The 19021-nt window shown below is 40.3% G+C and overlaps 1 protein-coding gene across 6 annotated transcripts in view; it reads left to right on the forward strand.

Moving 5' to 3' along the window:
* Positions 1-19002, forward strand: part of atf7a (activating transcription factor 7a) — a 47052-nt gene extending 28050 nt beyond the window's left edge. For all 6 annotated transcript variants that reach the window (XM_057829416.1, XM_057829415.1, XM_057829413.1 and 3 more), the window contains 7 exons: positions 23-171; positions 540-633; positions 725-844; positions 5659-5808; positions 6480-6668; positions 8991-9096; positions 10656-19002. In XM_057829416.1, coding sequence (XP_057685399.1) covers positions 23-171; positions 540-633; positions 725-844; positions 5659-5808; positions 6480-6668; positions 8991-9096; positions 10656-10891 — 1044 coding nt within the window. In that variant the 3' untranslated portion in view covers positions 10892-19002. The remainder of the gene's footprint in view (positions 1-22; positions 172-539; positions 634-724; positions 845-5658; positions 5809-6479; positions 6669-8990; positions 9097-10655) is intronic.
* Positions 19003-19021: the final 19 nt, after the last annotated feature.

The raw sequence follows: 19021 nt of genomic DNA on the forward strand, positions 1-19021 counted from the left end.
TATCCCGTTGATGTTGTCACAGGACATGCCGCCAAGGAGCTCTGCCCCGACACCCACAATCGTACGTCCAGGTTCCCTTCCCCTGCACTTGGGCTTTGATGGCCTTCAGCCCACCATGCCATCGCCCACCTCTGTTATCACACAGGCACCACCTTCTAATCGCACTTTGGGGTGAGCCACTGTGTACCTCTTGTCGTTGAGAGAGGGAGGGATACAATACACTGAGTGCAAGATTTTGCCTTGAAAATTTGAGCTGATTATTGTTATTATTTACTTATTATTTTTCAATAGTCAGTCAAATTATTGCATTGTTATATGTTAGTATAAATAATATTTAAATAAAATACTTTGCACATTCAAAAAGTCATTCTGAATCGGTAAAGAATCGTAAACATTCTAAAATCTTGAGTTTTTGTATTGTTACAGCCCTTATTTGCTTATTTTTATGTAATGTGTATGACTTGCACATTGTGTAAACATCACATACAGTAGATAAGAAGTCTGAGCTTTGTCACTCATCCTCTGTAATCTCTGTCTAGTTCACCAACAAGCCACTACTCCATGATGATGCTCCCCTCGGGTCAGGCGGTACCTGTCCTCCCTGGTCCAGTTCAGATGCCATCCGTCATCAATGTAAGGCCTGCAAAACAAGATACTTTTTACACTTTTTTTTTTTTTTGTCATTTCAGCATGTGGCGTATTTCTTGTTTTCTTGTTTCTCAAGCTTGCCCGACCCATGTGCATGGTACCAAACATTCCCGGAATCCCTGGTCCTCCTCTCGGAAGCAGCAGCAGTGGTTCAAACTCCCCTTCTGGCTACAGCATCCACTCCGAAGCCAAGATGGTTAGCGCCTGATTGGCAATCATTAACTTTTTTTTTTTTTTTTTTTTTTTATCTATTCGCTTTTTCGTCTCCATCTTTACCCCGCAGTCACACGCTGCCTTCCTTTTGACTCAGTTTCTTAGTCATATGACTTTTTATTATTGCACTTAACCCATGAGACCCAAATTTGCAATGTTACTACGCGTAATAGAAAACGACTGGTGTGGGAACGTAATAAAAAGTTATAGTAACATGATGTACTATGGAACCCCCAGGGTCTGAAAAAAACAAAGAAATGATCAGTTATCGATATGATCACAATCTTGCTAAGCAAAATATAAGCATAAAAACAACATGCAACTAAAGCACTGCATCCAATTTAATTTTGAACATTAAATTATAAAATAGGTAATCGTATGCAACTTTTAGACATTACAAACTATAAACAGCTATTAGTGATCCGAGGTTTCATTGATTAATTGACAACTTTTTTTTTTAATTAAGCATTCATGGATATTGTTAAACTTTAAATTGTCAAAATACCTCAGAAAAAAACCTCCTCTTAATAGAAAATATCCTATGATTTTTCTAGTCCTCCAAGAAAACAGACTTTTGGGCAACAATTAATAACATTTTAGCCTACTGGTATATTACAACAAATATGTGCATTTTAACACTGTACAATGGCTTGCTTGCGGCTTAGTGCCTTTATGTCAGAGAACCAGGAAATATGCACATTGTTCTATGGTTACTCTTAACAAAATGGGTCTGAATGTAGTAAAATTACTGTTTCCTGAATGTCTAGGGATTCTTTCCAGAATATATTGAAGCCATTTCCAAACTCATTCGACTTTGGTTGACTTCACGTGATAAAGATGGCAGCAAGACGCATGGCACTTGCATAACAAGGTTTGGTGTTATCATCGCCAATTGCTATCAAATTACAAACCACATAGATGACATCCTTAATCTTGGTCACACACTCATTTTGACCCATCTTAAGCATATATCAGCATAAAGAATTCTGCAGGATGTCACCTTTAAGTGATCCAGTATTCCTGCAAGTACCGTACTGTGAGTCTTAAGGCTACGTCTACACTAGGACAGATAATTTTCTCCAGGGTATTTTGCCGACTACTTTTATACCTGTCCACACTTCGTTTTACGGTGCGTTTAAGGCCGTCCCTGCTTCCGCAAGGTACGCCTGCATGTGCGCAAACTACGCATGCATAAAAAGGGGAAGCCTCATGTGTTACATCATCGCCCGCGCGGTTTACCTCTGAACCGGAAACTCATTCCTCGCCCGCGGCAAATTTTGAAATTACTACACCTTCTAGACTGTCATTATTTTGTGATCACTGTTTTTTCGTGATCGCAATCGAACGCGTCATGCAATCGAACGCATCATTCAGGAGAGCACGCTCAGCTTTTACGAGCAGGAGCCTAGTTGTGATTGAAACAAATCTTTATAAAACAACAAAAGCCTGACATCATTACTGGGATGTTACAATCGATGCTCAGTTGCGCTCTCACCACTTGGAAAATAACTAATAGAACATATGTTGTGGCACTGGGTATATTTCCTGGAAGCCGCAACCAGTCTGCTTGTGCATAAAAGTGGCGATCCTGGAAGTGCCAACAGTTTTGACAGGCAGAGAAAAATCGCGCGCCTCTTTGACTGGTGGTACCACGCAGGTCACTTTTCAGGGTTTAATTTTTCTCTGTTTATATACAGTACTTATGTTTGGTCGGCATTGAGTTGGGAGGGGCCAGCCCCGCACCTGGCTGATGTGAGACAACTCGGGAAACGAGTTCTGTAAAAACGCTCATCTCCACCTTAAATGGGGACTGAATTAAAGCATATTATTGAGACGTAGGTTGAAGGTTCAAGAAAAATGTGTGGAAAAGAGAAGAGCAGGAATGCCACGTCATGATCGTCCGCCTCCATTGTTTACATGCTGTCATGGCGTACTAAAAACAGCGACGGCATAACGTCCCTTCCTGAATATCCGAATGTTGTACGGAGACAGCAGTCCATATTAGGCGGCGCGTAGGCGGCGGGTAACATTACCCGCCTACAGTTGTGGTCAAAAGTTTACATACACTTGTGAAGAACGTAATGTCATGGCTGTCTTGAGTTTCCAGTTATTTCTACAACTCTGATTTTTCTCCGATAAAGTGATTGGAACAGATACTTCTTTGTCACAAAAAACATTCATGAAGTTTGGTTCTTTTATGACTTTATTATGGGTTAACAGAAAAAGTGATCAAATCTGCTGGGTCAAAAATATACATACAGCAACATGAATTAGCAATTTCTTGTGAGTGATTATTGACTTGAACAATCATTGACTTGAACAAGTCAGGAAAGTCAGTTGGAGCCATTTCAAAGCAGCTGCAGGTCCCAAAAGCAACAGTGCAAACAATTGTTTGTAAGTATAAAGTGCATGGCACTGTTTTGTCACTGCCACGATCAGGAAGAAAACGCAAGCTATCACCTGCTGCTAAGAGAAAATTGGTCAGGAGGGTGAAGATTCAACCGAGAATCACCAAAAAGCAGATCTGCCAAGAATTAGAAGCTGCTGGAACACAGGTGTCAGTGTCCACAGTCAAGCGTGTTTTGCATCTCCATGGACTGAGAGGCTGCCGTGCAAGAAGGAAGCCCTTGCTCCAAAAGCGGCACCTTAAGGCTCGACTGAAGTTTGCTGCTGATCACATGGACAAAGATAAGACCTTCTGGAGGAAAGTTCTGTGGTCAGACGAAACAAAAATCGAGCTGTTTGGCCACAATGCCCAGCAATATGTTTGGAGGAGAAAAGGTGAGGCCTTTAACCCCAAGTACACCATGCCTACCGTCAAGCACGGTGGTGGTAGTATTAAGCTGTGGGGCTGTTTTGCTGCCAATGGAACTGGTGCTTTACAGAGAGTAAATGGGATAATGAAGAAGGAGGATTACCTTCAAATTCTTCAAGATAACCTAACGTCATCAGCCCGAAGATTGGGTCTTGGGCGCAGTTGGGTGTTCCAACAGGACAATGACCCCAAACACACATCAAAAGTGGTAATGGAATGGCTAAATCAGGCTAGAATTAAGGTTTTCGAATGGCCTTCCCAAAGTCCTGACTTGAACTTGTGGACAATGCTGAAGAAACAAGTCCATGTCAGAAAGCCATCAAATTTAACTGAACTGCACCAATTCTGTCAAGAGGAGTGGTCAAAGATTCAACCAGAAGCTTGCCAGAAGCTTGTGGATGGCTACCAAAAGCGCCTAATTGAAGTGAAAATGGCCAAGGGACATGTTACCAAATATTAGTGCTGCTGTATGTATATTTTTGACCCAGCAGATTTGATCACTTTTTTCTGCTCACCCATAATAAAGTCATAAAAGAACCAAACTTCATGAATGTTTTTTGTGACAAAGAAGTATCTGTTCCAATCACTCTATCAGAGAAAAATCAGAGTTGTAGAAATAACTGGAAACTCAAGAGAGCCATGACATTATGTTCTTCACAAGTGTATGTAAACTTTTGACCACAACTGTACGTTATCCGTCTAACAACTAATCCGGATAATGGGCATACTAGTGTGGCCGACATGCCGTACAGTCCAACTAATTACACGTTTAAGGCCATTATCCATCCTAGGGTAGACGTAGCATAAAATGACAAATTTGTCTTCTCCTCCCCTCTGCAACCAATTGAGTTAATCACAGGTGGAATTTATTAAACTAATTGCTGCTTTGCGTACGACCAGTGTAAGCATGTTTAAGAAATCTTGTTTTTTTTGTACCTACAAGTTTTCTGAATTTCAGTTCTGAGATTTGCAACCTTTGCGGAGTTGACAAATAAGGCCCAACAAACCGACTGTGTAAGAATAACCCATTTGTGTGCCTCTTTGATTTCCCCATTTCTTGCTGATGTAGTTATTCATTTTTTTAGGTAAGATACCGTAATTTTGGTACTATAAGCAGCTACTTTTTTCCTTCATTTTGAATCCTGCGGCTTATAGGCTAGATGAGCTTATTTGTTTATTTATTTGGGTTACTAGGTAACGCTTCATTTGACAGCAGTGTTATAAAACATGACACTTTCATGGACATTACTGAATGTTTATGACAGATTTCATTAAATGTGATCTGGCAAATTAGGTCACTAACTCCACTTTTGTCCAGTTCAGATCTTTTACATCCATTCAAAAGTGAGATAATTTGCCGGATAACACTATATTTCATCTGTTATAAGCATTCATTAATGCTCATGACAGTGTAATGTCATAATGTCTTGTCTAATGACAGTCTTATGGTGCCTCTGTCAAATAAAGTGTTACCAAATACCATAACTAACAACTAATTAAACAACTGGAACAATAACTGAAGAATTAATTAGCACAAAACATGAATTTTTATTGTTATTTACATCTGTAGCGCTGCAATGCATGCTAGGAGGCATTTTGGACAAAAATAATGTTGACAGCAGGTGGCAGCAGAGGTTGACTTGTCTCCCCCAAGGGAGCAGGGATGGCCAATTGAACCTTCTTGAAGCAATGACGCTTTGCGGCCACTTGGTTCAGAGCTTCATGGTGGTTCATTTGGTCTTATGACAGTCGTATGATGCTGCTGTCAAATAAAGTGTTAACAGTTCATATCTTTTGGTGTAAATATCCTATAATACAGTGAGGACAGCTGCGGCCTATACTCCAGTGCGGCTTATCTATGAAGAAATGTCGTTTTCGTGTCAAATTTGGTGGGTTGCGGCTTATAGTTTGGGCCGCCTTATAGTGTGAAAATTACTGTATTTCCTATCAACCTCCCTCCTGTTTGATGCCTTTTTCTGTAGCGTCTGAAGGCATCGCTATCCCAGCAGAGCCCATCAGGACACAACCTAAGCATGATGGCCATGGGTAACAGTCCCATGGTGCCTCAGAGAGCGGAACAGAGCCAGTTGCTTGTCCAACAACCAGACGCTCAATCCCCTTCACAGCCTCAGGTACGCGGTGTTGTCTGTCTGTCACTCACAGATACACTGCAAGTGTTCCTTCACTTGCCTGGACTTGCATGTAATAAGCATGTAATTATTGTTTGATGGTGACAAGCATATGGCTGCTAACTTGTCTGTATCCGGCACAAAAAGATAATGTAGCACGTGATAGAATCTCACTGTGCTCCATATAAAACGGCACTAATTCAGATATGATGCTGTTAAGAGATAATCCATAAAAAAGGGCCTTTGTGCACAAATGAAATTTATATCAAACCAAGTGATGGGACTTGACGGATGGGTAACAGAAACCAAACCAAAATGAAAATGGTTCCAGTGCTTCACATGCCTAAACAGAAGCAACATAGTGTTGGCAGCGCAAAAAAACTTCATACAATATGTCCAAATTTACTACATTCATTTTTTTCCCCACAAATCTTTACTACCCTCATCTTAAAATGTGAGTGTCCTGCTTACTTTACACTGACTTTAACTGGATGTTCTCTGCTATCCACTGTTAGCTTTTTGCAAAAAGCATCTGGGCTTTGTCTGACTGAGGCTATATTTTTTCAAGACTATGATGTACACAAATAACTAAAGTGATGTCTCAAGATTCCTTTTTCTATCAACCCACCTCCAAACTCTGTCTGCATGTTCCCCACCTGCCCAACTATCTGCAGGTATCTCCAGCACAGCCCACGGGTGGGCGTCGACGACGTACGGCGGAAGATGACCCAGACGAGCGAAGACAGCGCTTCCTGGAGAGGAATCGGGCGGCAGCATCACGCTGCAGGCAAAAACGCAAACTGTGGGTCAACTCGCTAGAGAAAAAGGCAGAGGAACTCAGCAGCATGAACATCTCGCTTTCGGTACGTCAGTTGGCAGGGAGTACGTTTACCCTGAAGGTGTCAGATGACAAGACGAAGCATTCGGACAATGTACCTAGACTCCAGGAATGAACAATTTATCCGTTCAGTCTGTCCTCATTTGGCTGCTGATTGCAAAGTGAGCTGCAGCTTTATAAAGCTGCTACTGCTGATCAAGAGGGCTAACTTATTTAAGTCAGAAAATAAAAAAATATGTCAAAAAGATCTTATTCTGATTGTATGCATAACAAGTTGCAAGAGCTAGAGAGAGACATTCAATTAAGGCTAACTTATGTATAGAATTATGAAAATTAGACTTAAGAACATGGATTTGCTTGATACATTCTTTTGGAAAACTGATTATGTGAAGTCTAGCATATTATGTGATTCTTTGCTTCCTTCGTGATAAAAAGGTTATGTTAACAGGGTTGCATGCATGTTACGGAACAAAAGTGTATCACAAAAGTGAGTACACCCCTCACATTTCTGCAGATGTTTAAATATATCTTTTCATGGGACAACACTGACAAAATGACACTTTGACATAATGAAAAGTAGTCTGTGTGCAGCTTATATAATATAGTTAATTCATTTTCCCCTCAAAATAACACAAAATATAGCCATAAATATCTAAACCCTTGGCAACAAAAGTGAGTACACCCCTTAGAAACTACGTACATCCCTAAATGTCCAAATTGAGTACTGCTTGTCATTTTCACTCCATAATGTCGTGACTCGTTACAGGAGTGCTGTCAGCGTTGCTGCAGAGATTGAAGAGGTGCAGGGTCAGCCTGTTAGTGCTCAGACCATACACCGCACTCTAAATCAAATTGGTGTGCATTGCTGTCACCCCAGGAGGAAGCCTCTTCTGTAGATGGTACACAAGAAAGCCTGCAAACAGTTTGGTGAAGACATGTCAACAAAGCACATGGATTACTGGAACCATGTCCTATGGTCTGATGAGACAGGCGAGCTTTCTTGTGTACCGTCTTCCGAAGAGGCTTCTTCCTCGGGTGACAGCCATGCACACCAATTTGATGTAGAGTGCGACGTATGGTTTGAGCACTAACAGGCTGACCCTCCCACCTCTTCAATCTCTGCAGCAATGCTGACAGCACTCCTGTAACGAGTCACATGACATTTTGGAGGGGAAATGACAAGCACTACTCAATTTGGACATTTAGGGATGTACGTAGTTTCATGGCTATAAGTAATGGCTATATTTTTAGTTATTTTGAGGGGAAAATAAATTAATTCTATTATATAAGCTGCACACAGACTACTTTTCATTGTGTCAAAGTGTCATTTTGTCAGTGTTGTCCCATGAAAAGAGCTACTTAAATATCTGCAGAAATGCGAGGGGTGTACTCACTTTTGTGACACACTGTATGTTCCATGATAAATGAGTAATATTTGAAATATTATATTATATTATATTATATTATATTATATTATATTATATTATATTATATTATATTATATTATATTATATTATATATTTGAACGACTCTTCCCACAGACAACAATAAAACAAATAACACCCCCAAAAATAATTTAATGTCATTTGAACGTTTTAATTTTAACTTCAATGTGGTCATTAGAGACCAAAGTTACATGAGAAAACTAGGGATCCCCTCAGGGTACTCCAGACTTATTTTGTGTTTATATTTCAAGCATTCTATTATTTTTTAAAATTTGGTCTCGGGCCCTAAATAAGTAGAAGCAAATGGACTGAGAAGCTTGATGTTATAATATTTTGTATTTGGATTATTCTAAATTTAAAAAGTGTGATGTAAAAAGCCCTCCAATTGTGGAATGACCTAACTTTTGCGTAACATGAGGGTTTCGACAACTAGTTTTAATTGTAAGTGAGCATGGACTCCCTGCCAGACCAAATATGTATATACAGTTACAGTATTTATATATTTTATTTTACAATAGTTGAATGGTTGTGGTTTCTCAAGCAGGGCATTTTGTTTAAAACTTAGCCAAACAATTATGAGTGCTCAGATAAAGAATTTCATACTGAATCAGTCGTGGCATTGTTAACGCTGACATCCAAATGAAAGTGCCTTAGGAATGGAAGGAAAGTGTCATAATGCCCATTTTTTTAAGAACAAGGTGGGTACACAGTTGTTTTTGGGAACTATAGACAATGTTGAGCCACACAATGAGGTTACGAAAAAGATGAGTTAAGGCTACACTCAGGACAGAAGAGAGTACCTGTGCGCAATGTCATGTTTAGGAAGAGCCATAAGCTAATTTGGAATCTTTTATGGTTTTCTTAAAAAAAAAAAAATGTCCCAAATTGTTGTGCTTGTCCAGAACGAGGTGTCTCTGTTGAGAAACGAGGTGGCTCATTTGAAGCAGCTGCTGCTGGCGCACAAGGACTGTCCTGTTACCACCCTGCAGAAGAAATCCTCTTACCTGGGTGAGCAACCAAACTATTACTGTGAGACTCTGGTAAAGATACACTTTTTACAAGACAGTGCTACTGCCACCTACAGGGGTGCTCTGTTCAGTACTTCTGTTCTGATTATTTTGTTATCACCATAAGAATGAAAACTTTTCTATTTAACCCCCCTCAAAACCTCAACCATGAGAGACAGAATGTGGAAAAAAAAAAAACAGAAAATCACATTGTTTGATTTTTAAAGATTTTATTTGCAAATCATGGTGGAAAATAAGTATTTGGTCAATACCAGAAGTTCATCTCAATACTTTGTTTGCAATAACAGAGGCCAAAGGTTTCACAGACTTTCAAGTCCCTCCACAGATTTTCTATGGGGTTGAGATCTGGAGACTGGCTAGGCCACTCCAGGACCTTGAAATGCTTCTTAAGAAGCCAATTCCTTGTTGCCCTGGCTGTGTGTTTGGGATCATTGTCATGCTGAAAGACCCAGCCACGTCTCATCTTCAATGCCCTTGCTGATGGAAGGAGATTTTCCCTCAAAATCTCTCGATACATGGCCCCATTCAGTCTTTCTTTTACACAGATCAGTGGTCCTGGTCCCTTTGTAGAAAAACAGCCCCAAAACATGTTTCCACACACATGCTTCACAGTGTGTATGGTGTTCTTCGGATGCAATTCAGTATTATTTCTCCTCCAAACACGAGAACCTGTGTTTCTACCAAAAAGTTCTATTTTGGTTTCATCTGACCATAACACATTTTCCCAGTCGTCTTCTGGATCATCCAAATGCTCTCTAGCGAAGCGCAGACGTGCCTGGACGTGTACTGGCTTCAGCAGGGGGACACGTCTGGCAGTGCAGGATTTGAGTCCCTGGTGGCCGTGTGGTTCTGGGATTTTTGCTCACCGTTCTTGTTATCATTTTGACGCCACGGGGTGAGATCTTGCATGGAGCCCCAGATCGAGGGAGATTATCGGTGGTCTTGTATGTCTTCCATTTTCTAATAATTGCTCCCACAGTTGATTTCTTTACACCAAGCGAAGAGTGAAGAGTTACAGAAAACGTTTGGCCTCCGTTATTGCCAACAAAGGGTACATAACAAAGTACTGAGATAAACTTTTGGTATTAACCAAATACTTATTTTCCACCATGATTTGCAAATAAATTCTTTTAAAGTCAAATTCTTTCAAAGTCAAACAATGTGATTTTCTGTTTTTTTTCTCCACATTCTGTCTCTCATGGTTGAGGTTTACCCATGTTGACAATTACAGGCCTCTCTATTTTTTTCAAGTAGAAGAACTTGCACAATTGGTGGTTGACTAAGTACTTATTCGCCCCACTGTATATCATAGATGAGTTACGGACATTGAAATAAAGAAAACAGAACCAACATGTCATTTTAGTAGAGTTCCCTTTAATAATTACACATATAAATCTCTCCGGAAAAGTAAACTGACTTTTAAGTCCAAAAATACTGTAATTCGACATGTATCGCGAGGTGTCTCGCTTGTTGACTACTTGTATGTGGTATTTTGCTGTTCCACCAGTTTTAAATACAATTGTTGTGTTTTATTAACAGTCGCTGTCGACGACAACATCAAAGATACCCCCGAGTCGACGGGTTCCCCGGCACCAGTGATCCAACACAGCGCATTGGCGCCCAGCCCCACCACCAATCACAACGGCCTAAGTTCGAGAGCGGCGGCAGAGGCCATGGCCATGTCCGTGCTGGCCGGATTGGGACACCAGCAGAGCGTTGAGAGCGGAGCCTCTCACATTATCATGGCCGCTCATTCGCATTCTGCTGCCAGATGATGAGCGATGTAACCATGCAAAGACACCTTTCATTTTTCGTTCGAGGGAAGAATATCTGCCTCTTCTCAGCCCCTTCAATTCCCACCACACTGTGGCCTGGAGCTCAGTAGCAACAGCCTTCTGGAAATGGACTGAAACTTTGGAGAGTGCTTCCTGTTCACTTTACCATAGATGACAGGGGCTGGACTCCCCGTTTTGCGCAATGTTGTGTGTCCACGCCCTCACTCAATGTTTGATGTGTACAACTCTGACATAACATGGCAGAAAACAACACGGAGGCCTTTTCAGCTGGATTTACACAGCACGTCTAAGTGCCCAGGAAGGTGGGTTGTGGCTGGATGGGACTCCCACTTTGGCAGAGCTGCTATCACCCAACCTTTTGGGAACAAAGGACTTTGATATGGACCTTTTGTGGCTGGTATGGTGCACTTGAGTCCATGTCTTCAGGATGTTTGATGAGAAGGACACTAAGTGAAGTTGTCGTCCATTGTGGTGACATTTCGCAGTCGTCTATATCATATTTTTAGACGCATCTTCCGGTTCACCCAAATCCGATACGATATCACAGCGGTTTCATTTACTGAACACCTAAAACAGCCCCTATGCACACCCATCTCAAGCTGCACACAAACAACTAAATGATATAATATTCAATGCGAACCACTCCACAGAAACCAGACACTTGGGAGAAAAAAAATGTAAAATGAGATGTTTGACTGTTCTTTTTGTGCTTTTGATGAGCTTCTCAAAACTTTAAATTTATTGAAAGGGGATCATATCTCATTTTATCTCTACAAGAAGCATCTGGTTTTGTGGGAAAGGCTCACAGTTGTTTAGTTCGCTTGGATGAACCCTTTGCACCCTCCAGTTTTAATGGAACTAACCCTGTTATTATATGCTCTATGCTCTATGAAGCAACTCTAAAGTATTCACATAATCTATTCTTTCCCTTCCTTTTGGATCTGCATGTGCACTACATTATGAGGCCCTGACTACATGATTTTTAAATATTTAATTTATTCTCATCAATTTGGCATTTTAGTGGCCTGTAAAAAATAATTTTGTTTTTAAAACGTACCGCAGTTTAAATATCTAAAAATGCTGCACCTTGCATTTTTGTGTGTATATCACACAATGTTCGCACCAGAGTTCTTGCGTGATTAATCCCAAATCAGGCCTGCACAATACAGTGGCACCTCGACATACGATTGCTTCGACACACAATCTTTTCGACATCTAAAATTTGACTCGCCGTTTGTTTCTGCCTCCGACGACATGCTCGAAATAACGACGATTTATGACAGCGCCGCAGTTTCCTCGTTTTCCTGTAAGACGGACGCATGGCGGATTTTCTTGTGAGAGAAATCAACATGGGTTCCAAGAATGTTAGTGCAGGTGGTGAAAAAGGGAAAAGGTGATGCTTACCATTGAAATGAAGATGGAAATGATAGAAAAATACGAGTGTGGTGTGCGCGTCCGTGAACTGGCCCTGACAATACGGCCGTAGAATGACTACGATCTCAACGGTTCTCCTCCGACCTCCGCTCACTAGTCTTTGTAAGTTAAGGTGACAAATTTTGTTATTGTAACGTCGCCAAAGAAATCGCCAGCTTCAGCAGGGTTTTAATAATTTATTTCAGAACTTATGCAACACAGCACCCCTACTGTCCGCTGCAGTTGATGCCAACAACATTAAAAGAGAAAATAAAATCTCTACCGCTCACTGTCACGTCAGCCACGCGGTGCCCTCCAGTACAGCACACAAAACATATCCGCCACATTAAAACCTGATTCGTTACGTTATTACAGGTATTATTATTATTACTGTTATTATATTATTCCGATTTATATTTATAATGTATTTTTTTTGCTCTGTGTAATTGCTATTTGCAATAGTACCAGCAGTATTTATTAAGGATTTAGTGTGGGATTTCGGGGCTGTGGAACGGATTATTGGAATTATAATGTATTTTTATGGGAAAATCCTGCTCAACATACGACCATTTCGACTTACAAACAAGGTCCTGGAACAAATGAACTTAGGATGTGGAGGTACCACTGTATATCGTTTTAACATTGCCATCACGATGTGCGCATGCGCAACAGTGTCATCGCAGGACGTGCAATTGTTTTTTGTTTATTATTTTCTAACGTAAACTGTTGTTTTTCTTCATAAAGGCAGCAAGTGTGCAGAGACATGGGCTCCTGGATCTGTTTTATATACTGCAATCTTCATCATTCACAGATGAACTCCCTTAGCCTGGATTAAATGGTATTATATGAATACAATGTGAGTCATTGTGAGTTAACCAAAGTATTCCCAAACAGAGCTATTCAAGTCATCTGGGGAAAATTCTTCTAGTTTTTATTTTGCATATTATCAAAAACCCCAAAAAAGTCGCAGTGTCATTTTTTTCCAGTATCGTTCAGCCCTAGCCCATATTGACGTCTGTGTGACATCAACATTGGCATATATCATGACATTGCTATTACTGATAAATACTTGGGGATGCTATTCCTGTAAGTAATAGGTGTAGATGACTAACATGCCACATTTAATGCTTGTCAAATATTTTCTGTCATGCACCCCACGAACAAAAGCTTTTCCGATCAGACTGAGGTTAAAATGACGATGAAAGCTTGGTGTAGATCAGTGCTTCTCAGTTACTTTCGGTTACGCCCCCCCCAGGAAGAAAACATTTTGCAACCCCTCCCCCCCACCACTATACACAGCATGATTTTTTTTATTTAATAAAATTGTCTTTAGTACACCTCTGCATAACGCTATCCTTACCATGCTACGTTCACACCAAAGTTAAATCGGCACGCAAAAACGCATTGTTCGCGCTATCCCCATTGCCAAAAGCAGCAAAGTGTGTACAGACCTTACGACGCCAAAAGTCCAAGTCCATGAAACTTCCAGTTCACGTAACAAAAATAAGTAATACAATGACTTTGATCTTGTAATCTCGTCATCGCTCAATCTGTCGCAGAAAGATCAACCAAGTCATCTTCATCGTGTGGTGGGACCTATTCGGTCAAAATGGCGGCATCGCGCCACACTAGAGGCACACCGCTGGTCGCCAGGCCGCCATGGCCCTTCCATGCGTGACTACAGTGACTTGGTACGGTAATGCATTGCGCGACTAGAACAAAACGCGCTCGGTGTGAATGTAGCATTAAGGAAAAAAAGAAATAAAGGACAATTTACAATGAAGAATGACTAGAAAAAGTTGATCATTAATAACAGAAAATATTTTATGTGCTTCATTTTTCCCGAAATGAAGAAAAACATTTTTTAACTACATAACACTTGGTCATATTTCCTCTCTTTTGTGTCCGGGTGACTTTCTTTTGTCTCATGAGCTCTGTCTCTTGCTGCCTTTTCATTTGAGTGCAAAATGTTGTCATTTGAGGGTTTGTATACTCTCTTCATATTTATTTGCTTTGTGCAACAAAAGCGTAGCAAAAACAAGCGCCAAGGCCACATACTGTAGTGGATGGGCAATTACACTTAATACTAGTAGAGACAAAAAGAAAAAAACATGCTCCCTAAGGTCACATATGCAACCCTCCCAACATCAGTCCTCACTCTCAGGGGCTCACGGCCCACTGTTTCAGAAGCACTGGTAGCACTGTAGATCCACCTAACAGGTCTTTACTAAGTCCTGACCTTAACCCAATAGAACACATTTGGGACTAATTAAAACAAAAAAAAGGAGCTGCAAGGCTTGTCATCCAAGTCCCGAGTTTGACCTCACAAATCCGCTTCCCAACAAATTTCAACTTAAGTTCCTATAACCAAATTTCTAAGCCATGTGAAAAGCCTTCCTAGAAGGGTTAAAGCTGTTCTATCTACAGAAGGGGGAAAAAACTCATTTTAAACCTTATAGATTATGAATGAGACTTAACTTAAATGATAGGACAATTAATATGGCGATATGAGAACAACTCCTGCCTTACAGCGCCACTTCAGGCTTGTCATATACAGTGGGGCAAATAAGTATTTAGTCAACCACTAATTGTGCAAGTTCTCCCACTTGAAAATATTAGAGAGGCCTGTAAATGTCAACATGGATAAACCTCAACCATGAAACACAATGTGGAAAGAAAAAACTGAAAATCACATTGTTTGATTTTTAAAGAATTTATTTGCAAATCATGGTGGAAAATAAGTATTTGGTCAAGACCAAAAGTTCATCTCAATACTTTGTTATGTACCCTTTGCTGGCAATAACGGCGGCCAAACATTTTCTGTAACTCTTCACAAGCTTTTCACACACTGTTGCTGTTATTTTGTCCCATTACTCCATGCAGATCTCCTCTAGAGCAGTGATGTTTTGGGGCTGTCGTTGGGCAACACGGACTTTCAACTCCCTCCACAGATTTTCTATAGGGTTGAGATCTGGAGACTGGCTAGGCCACTCCAGGACCTTGAAATGCTTCTTACGAAGCCACTCCTTTGTTGCCCTGGCTGTGTGTTTGGGATCATTGTCATGCTGAAAGACCCAGCCACGTCTCATCTTCAGTGCCCTTGCTGATGGAAGGAGATTTTCACTCAAAATCTCTCGATACATGGCCCCTTTCATTCTTTCCTTTACACAGATCAGTTGTCCTGGTCCCTTTACAGAAAAACAGCCCCAAAGCATGATGTTTCCACCCCCATGCTTTACAGTGGGTATGATGTTCTTCGGATGCAATTCAGTATTCTTTCTCCTCCAAACATGAGAACCTGTGTTTCTACCAAAAAGTTCTATTTTGGTTTCATCTGACCATAACACATTCTCCCAGTCCTGTTCTGGATCATCCAAATGCCCTCTAGCGAACCGCAGACGTGCCTGGACGTGTACTTTCTTCAGCAGGGGGACACGTGTCAGACCGGCCTGGACTTGTACTTTCTTCTGCAGGGGGACACATCTGGCAGTGCAGGATTTGAGTCCCTGGCGGCGCATTGTGTTATTGTTAGTAGCCTTTGTTACTTTGGTCCCAGCTCTCTGTAGGTCATTCACTAGGTCCCCCCGTGTGGTTCTGGAATTTTTGCTTACCGTTCTTGTTATCATTTTGACGCCACGGGGTGAGATCTTGCATGTAGCCCCAGATCGAGGGAGATTATCAGTGGTCTTGTATGTCTTCCATTTTCTAATAATTGCTCCCACAGTTGATTTCTTTACACCAAGCGTTTTACCTATTGCATATTCAGTCTTCCCAGCCTGGTGCAGGTCTACAATTTTGTCTCTGGTGTCCTTCGACAGCTCTTTGGTCTTGGCCATAGTGGAGTTTGCAGTGTGACTGACCGAGGTTGTGGACAGGTGTCTGTTATACCGATAATGAGTTAAAACAGGTGCCATTAATGCAGGTAACGAGTGGAGCCTCGTTAGACTTTGTTAGAAGTTAGACTTCTTTGACAGCCAGAAATCTTGCTTGTTTGTAGGTGACCAAATGCTTATTTTCCACTCTAATTTGAAAATAAATTCTTTAAAAATCAAACAATGTGATTTTGTTTTTTTCTCCACATTATGTCTCTCATGGTTGAGGTTTACCCATGTTGACAATTACAGGTCTCTCTAATCTTTTCAAGTAGGAGAACTTGCACAATTGTTGGTTGACTAAATACTTATTTGCCCCACTGTACATTACAACACTTGCATCATGTGGATCGACAACATTCTTTGGAACGATTCAGTGTTTACGAGAAACGTTTCATAAACACCTGCAGCTATGTTTCCGTGTAGACCGGGCCACAGATATGGGTTTCGTAAGTCAATCAAACTGGATACCGACATGCCTCGAGCTAATGTTATGTACAGTATCCCAGCTGTGCCTTAATATTGCAGTTCATATATCCAAAAGGCTGGATTGGGACTTCCACATTTTCTTGCTTTTCTTCACACCCAATTATGTCCAAAATTGGAATTGTGACTTGATGTATGCGGTGTAAATCCAGCTTTTTAATTTTTTTTTTTTTATACAGAAAGAGTGCCTCTAATATTTAGCCTTCCAACCACATGCACACAAAACCTGCCCCATGGCTCGTAATTGGAATACACCCAAATATTTTGAAAAGTGCTTCCAACATGCAGTGACATCAATTTCAAATTCATACCTCATGTTATACCCTTTTACGAGACATAAACTGTCAACGGTATTATAAACTGTCTTACAAACTGTCAATGGTTGTATGTATATGCCAACAGAGCGCTTTGCTTATACCTCTATTTGATCGCTAAATGTTTCCTTCTATCTAGGCTTACTTTTATGTGCGGCTATATACAGTGTATATATATAAAACTGGCACGTTCTCCAAGATGAGTACAACACCGTGATTGAAATATTTAAAGAAGTTTCGAGTTAGCAATGTAGTTTTTTCTCCTGAAGGGAATCTTCTTGCATCTTGCTAACACTTCTGTATCAACGTGTGTGACTTGTGACTAACGTTGCACTGTAACTCAGGACAGTTGCACATTTTTGCTGCTCGGACAAATGGGATGCATCCCACACGCTCATCACCCCGAAAAAATATAAAATCCAAAGCCATATATCTTATGACCACAACCAGGAAAAAAAAAAAAACCCACCTTTATACGAATGTTTTTCTATTTGTTGACATGATGTCACCGCTTGATATTGCACTTGAAGTGTCTAATCAGTTGGCCTTAAAATCATCTGTGCTTCCTCATATCCATTATAAACATTATTTTCTGGAAAGAAAATGTACTGAACAAGCATCCAAAGATTGCAAATAAATAATCGTATTATACACCATCATCTTTTCTATTATGGGAAAAATATTGTCATCTAGTGAAAAAATGGGACTACAACGTGCAAATATTTCTTTTTGTTTTCTAGTCATTTTTTATATACATTTATTTGCCAAGTATGGTCATATATTTGCAACAAAAAAAATCATGAAAATATATCATGTTCTATTAATGTACTGGCATGTCCTGATGCACTAAAACTTGCAGAAATGTGTTCGCTTTGGTTCATTCAGCATTTCATGCTGGTGTTCTTCTGACAATCTCTTATTTCAAAATTCAAAGATATTTAAAGTAACATTTTTCTTGTACCTGTACTGTAAGAACATCAACGGGAGACTTAATTCCTTTCATATTTGACTACTTATAAAGTGTATATTAAGTTTTAGTGATCCCATCTCCAGTGTAGACATTTTCCCCTTCAGCATTTAAATACTTTGGGCTCTATTTTCGTACACAGTTCACATCCTTTCGGCCATAAAACGCAGCGTAACTGAGTTTTCATAACGGCACAAAGTTTGCCGCATGTATTTGGAATTTGGCAAATTGTTCTGTGCCAAGATGGTGGTTGAAAGTCTGTCTTTCTTTTAAGCCACTGAAGTGGTTATCTTAAGTGGTAGCACAATCTCGACTGTTTAAGGGATTTTGGTTGTGGAGGCTTCAGTAGACGCGCACTATTCATGGGCATTCACACTGATACGAGCGACCTTTAACTGTAACCAACCAATTTCTTCTTCAGTCTTGTCTAGGAAGAAATGTGCGCCAAGAGTGGCCTGCCTTTAAAGGGTATGGGAAGGAGCCAGCTAATTGGTGTGAAAGAGGTCTGAGGTGTTCATGTGCCCTGCAGTGCGAAGCACTGTTTCAAATTGACCTGCCTGTCTATGAAATGGACAAATCCAGTCTGACACGATTTCTGCTGGAACACAACATGGACATGAAAATAGAGCCCTGAGTTATGAATTTGGTCTTTTTCCTCAATTTACCAGTACTAATGAGAAGTTCTCAGCTTAGTAATTTGACTTGTAGTTCATGTAGTGAAAGGAGCAATTTCTCGTATATGTTGCAGCAATTTTACAGTTGCATACACATTTTTGTTTTTATAACACTCCCATAGTAGAGTGATGATTGAATAACATGTCCTTGTACTGTAAATATCTGTATCATATGAATATATTTACTTTTTCCCATGCATGTCCAAGTTTAATACTATGAACAAACACATATAGTTTTGCTGCATTTTTCTTAGAAAAAAAAAACAAAAACGTGATTTTGTGAGTATTGCAGCGTTTTTTTTGTTTTTGTTTTGTTTGTTTGTTTGCAAAACAACCTTTATGTTCTCTCTCATTGCAAATCATATGCTGAGAAGTTCAACTAA

The sequence above is a fragment of the Corythoichthys intestinalis genome, chromosome 2 (assembly GCF_030265065.1).
Source record: "Corythoichthys intestinalis isolate RoL2023-P3 chromosome 2, ASM3026506v1, whole genome shotgun sequence".
Lineage (NCBI taxonomy): Eukaryota > Metazoa > Chordata > Actinopteri > Syngnathiformes > Syngnathidae > Corythoichthys > Corythoichthys intestinalis.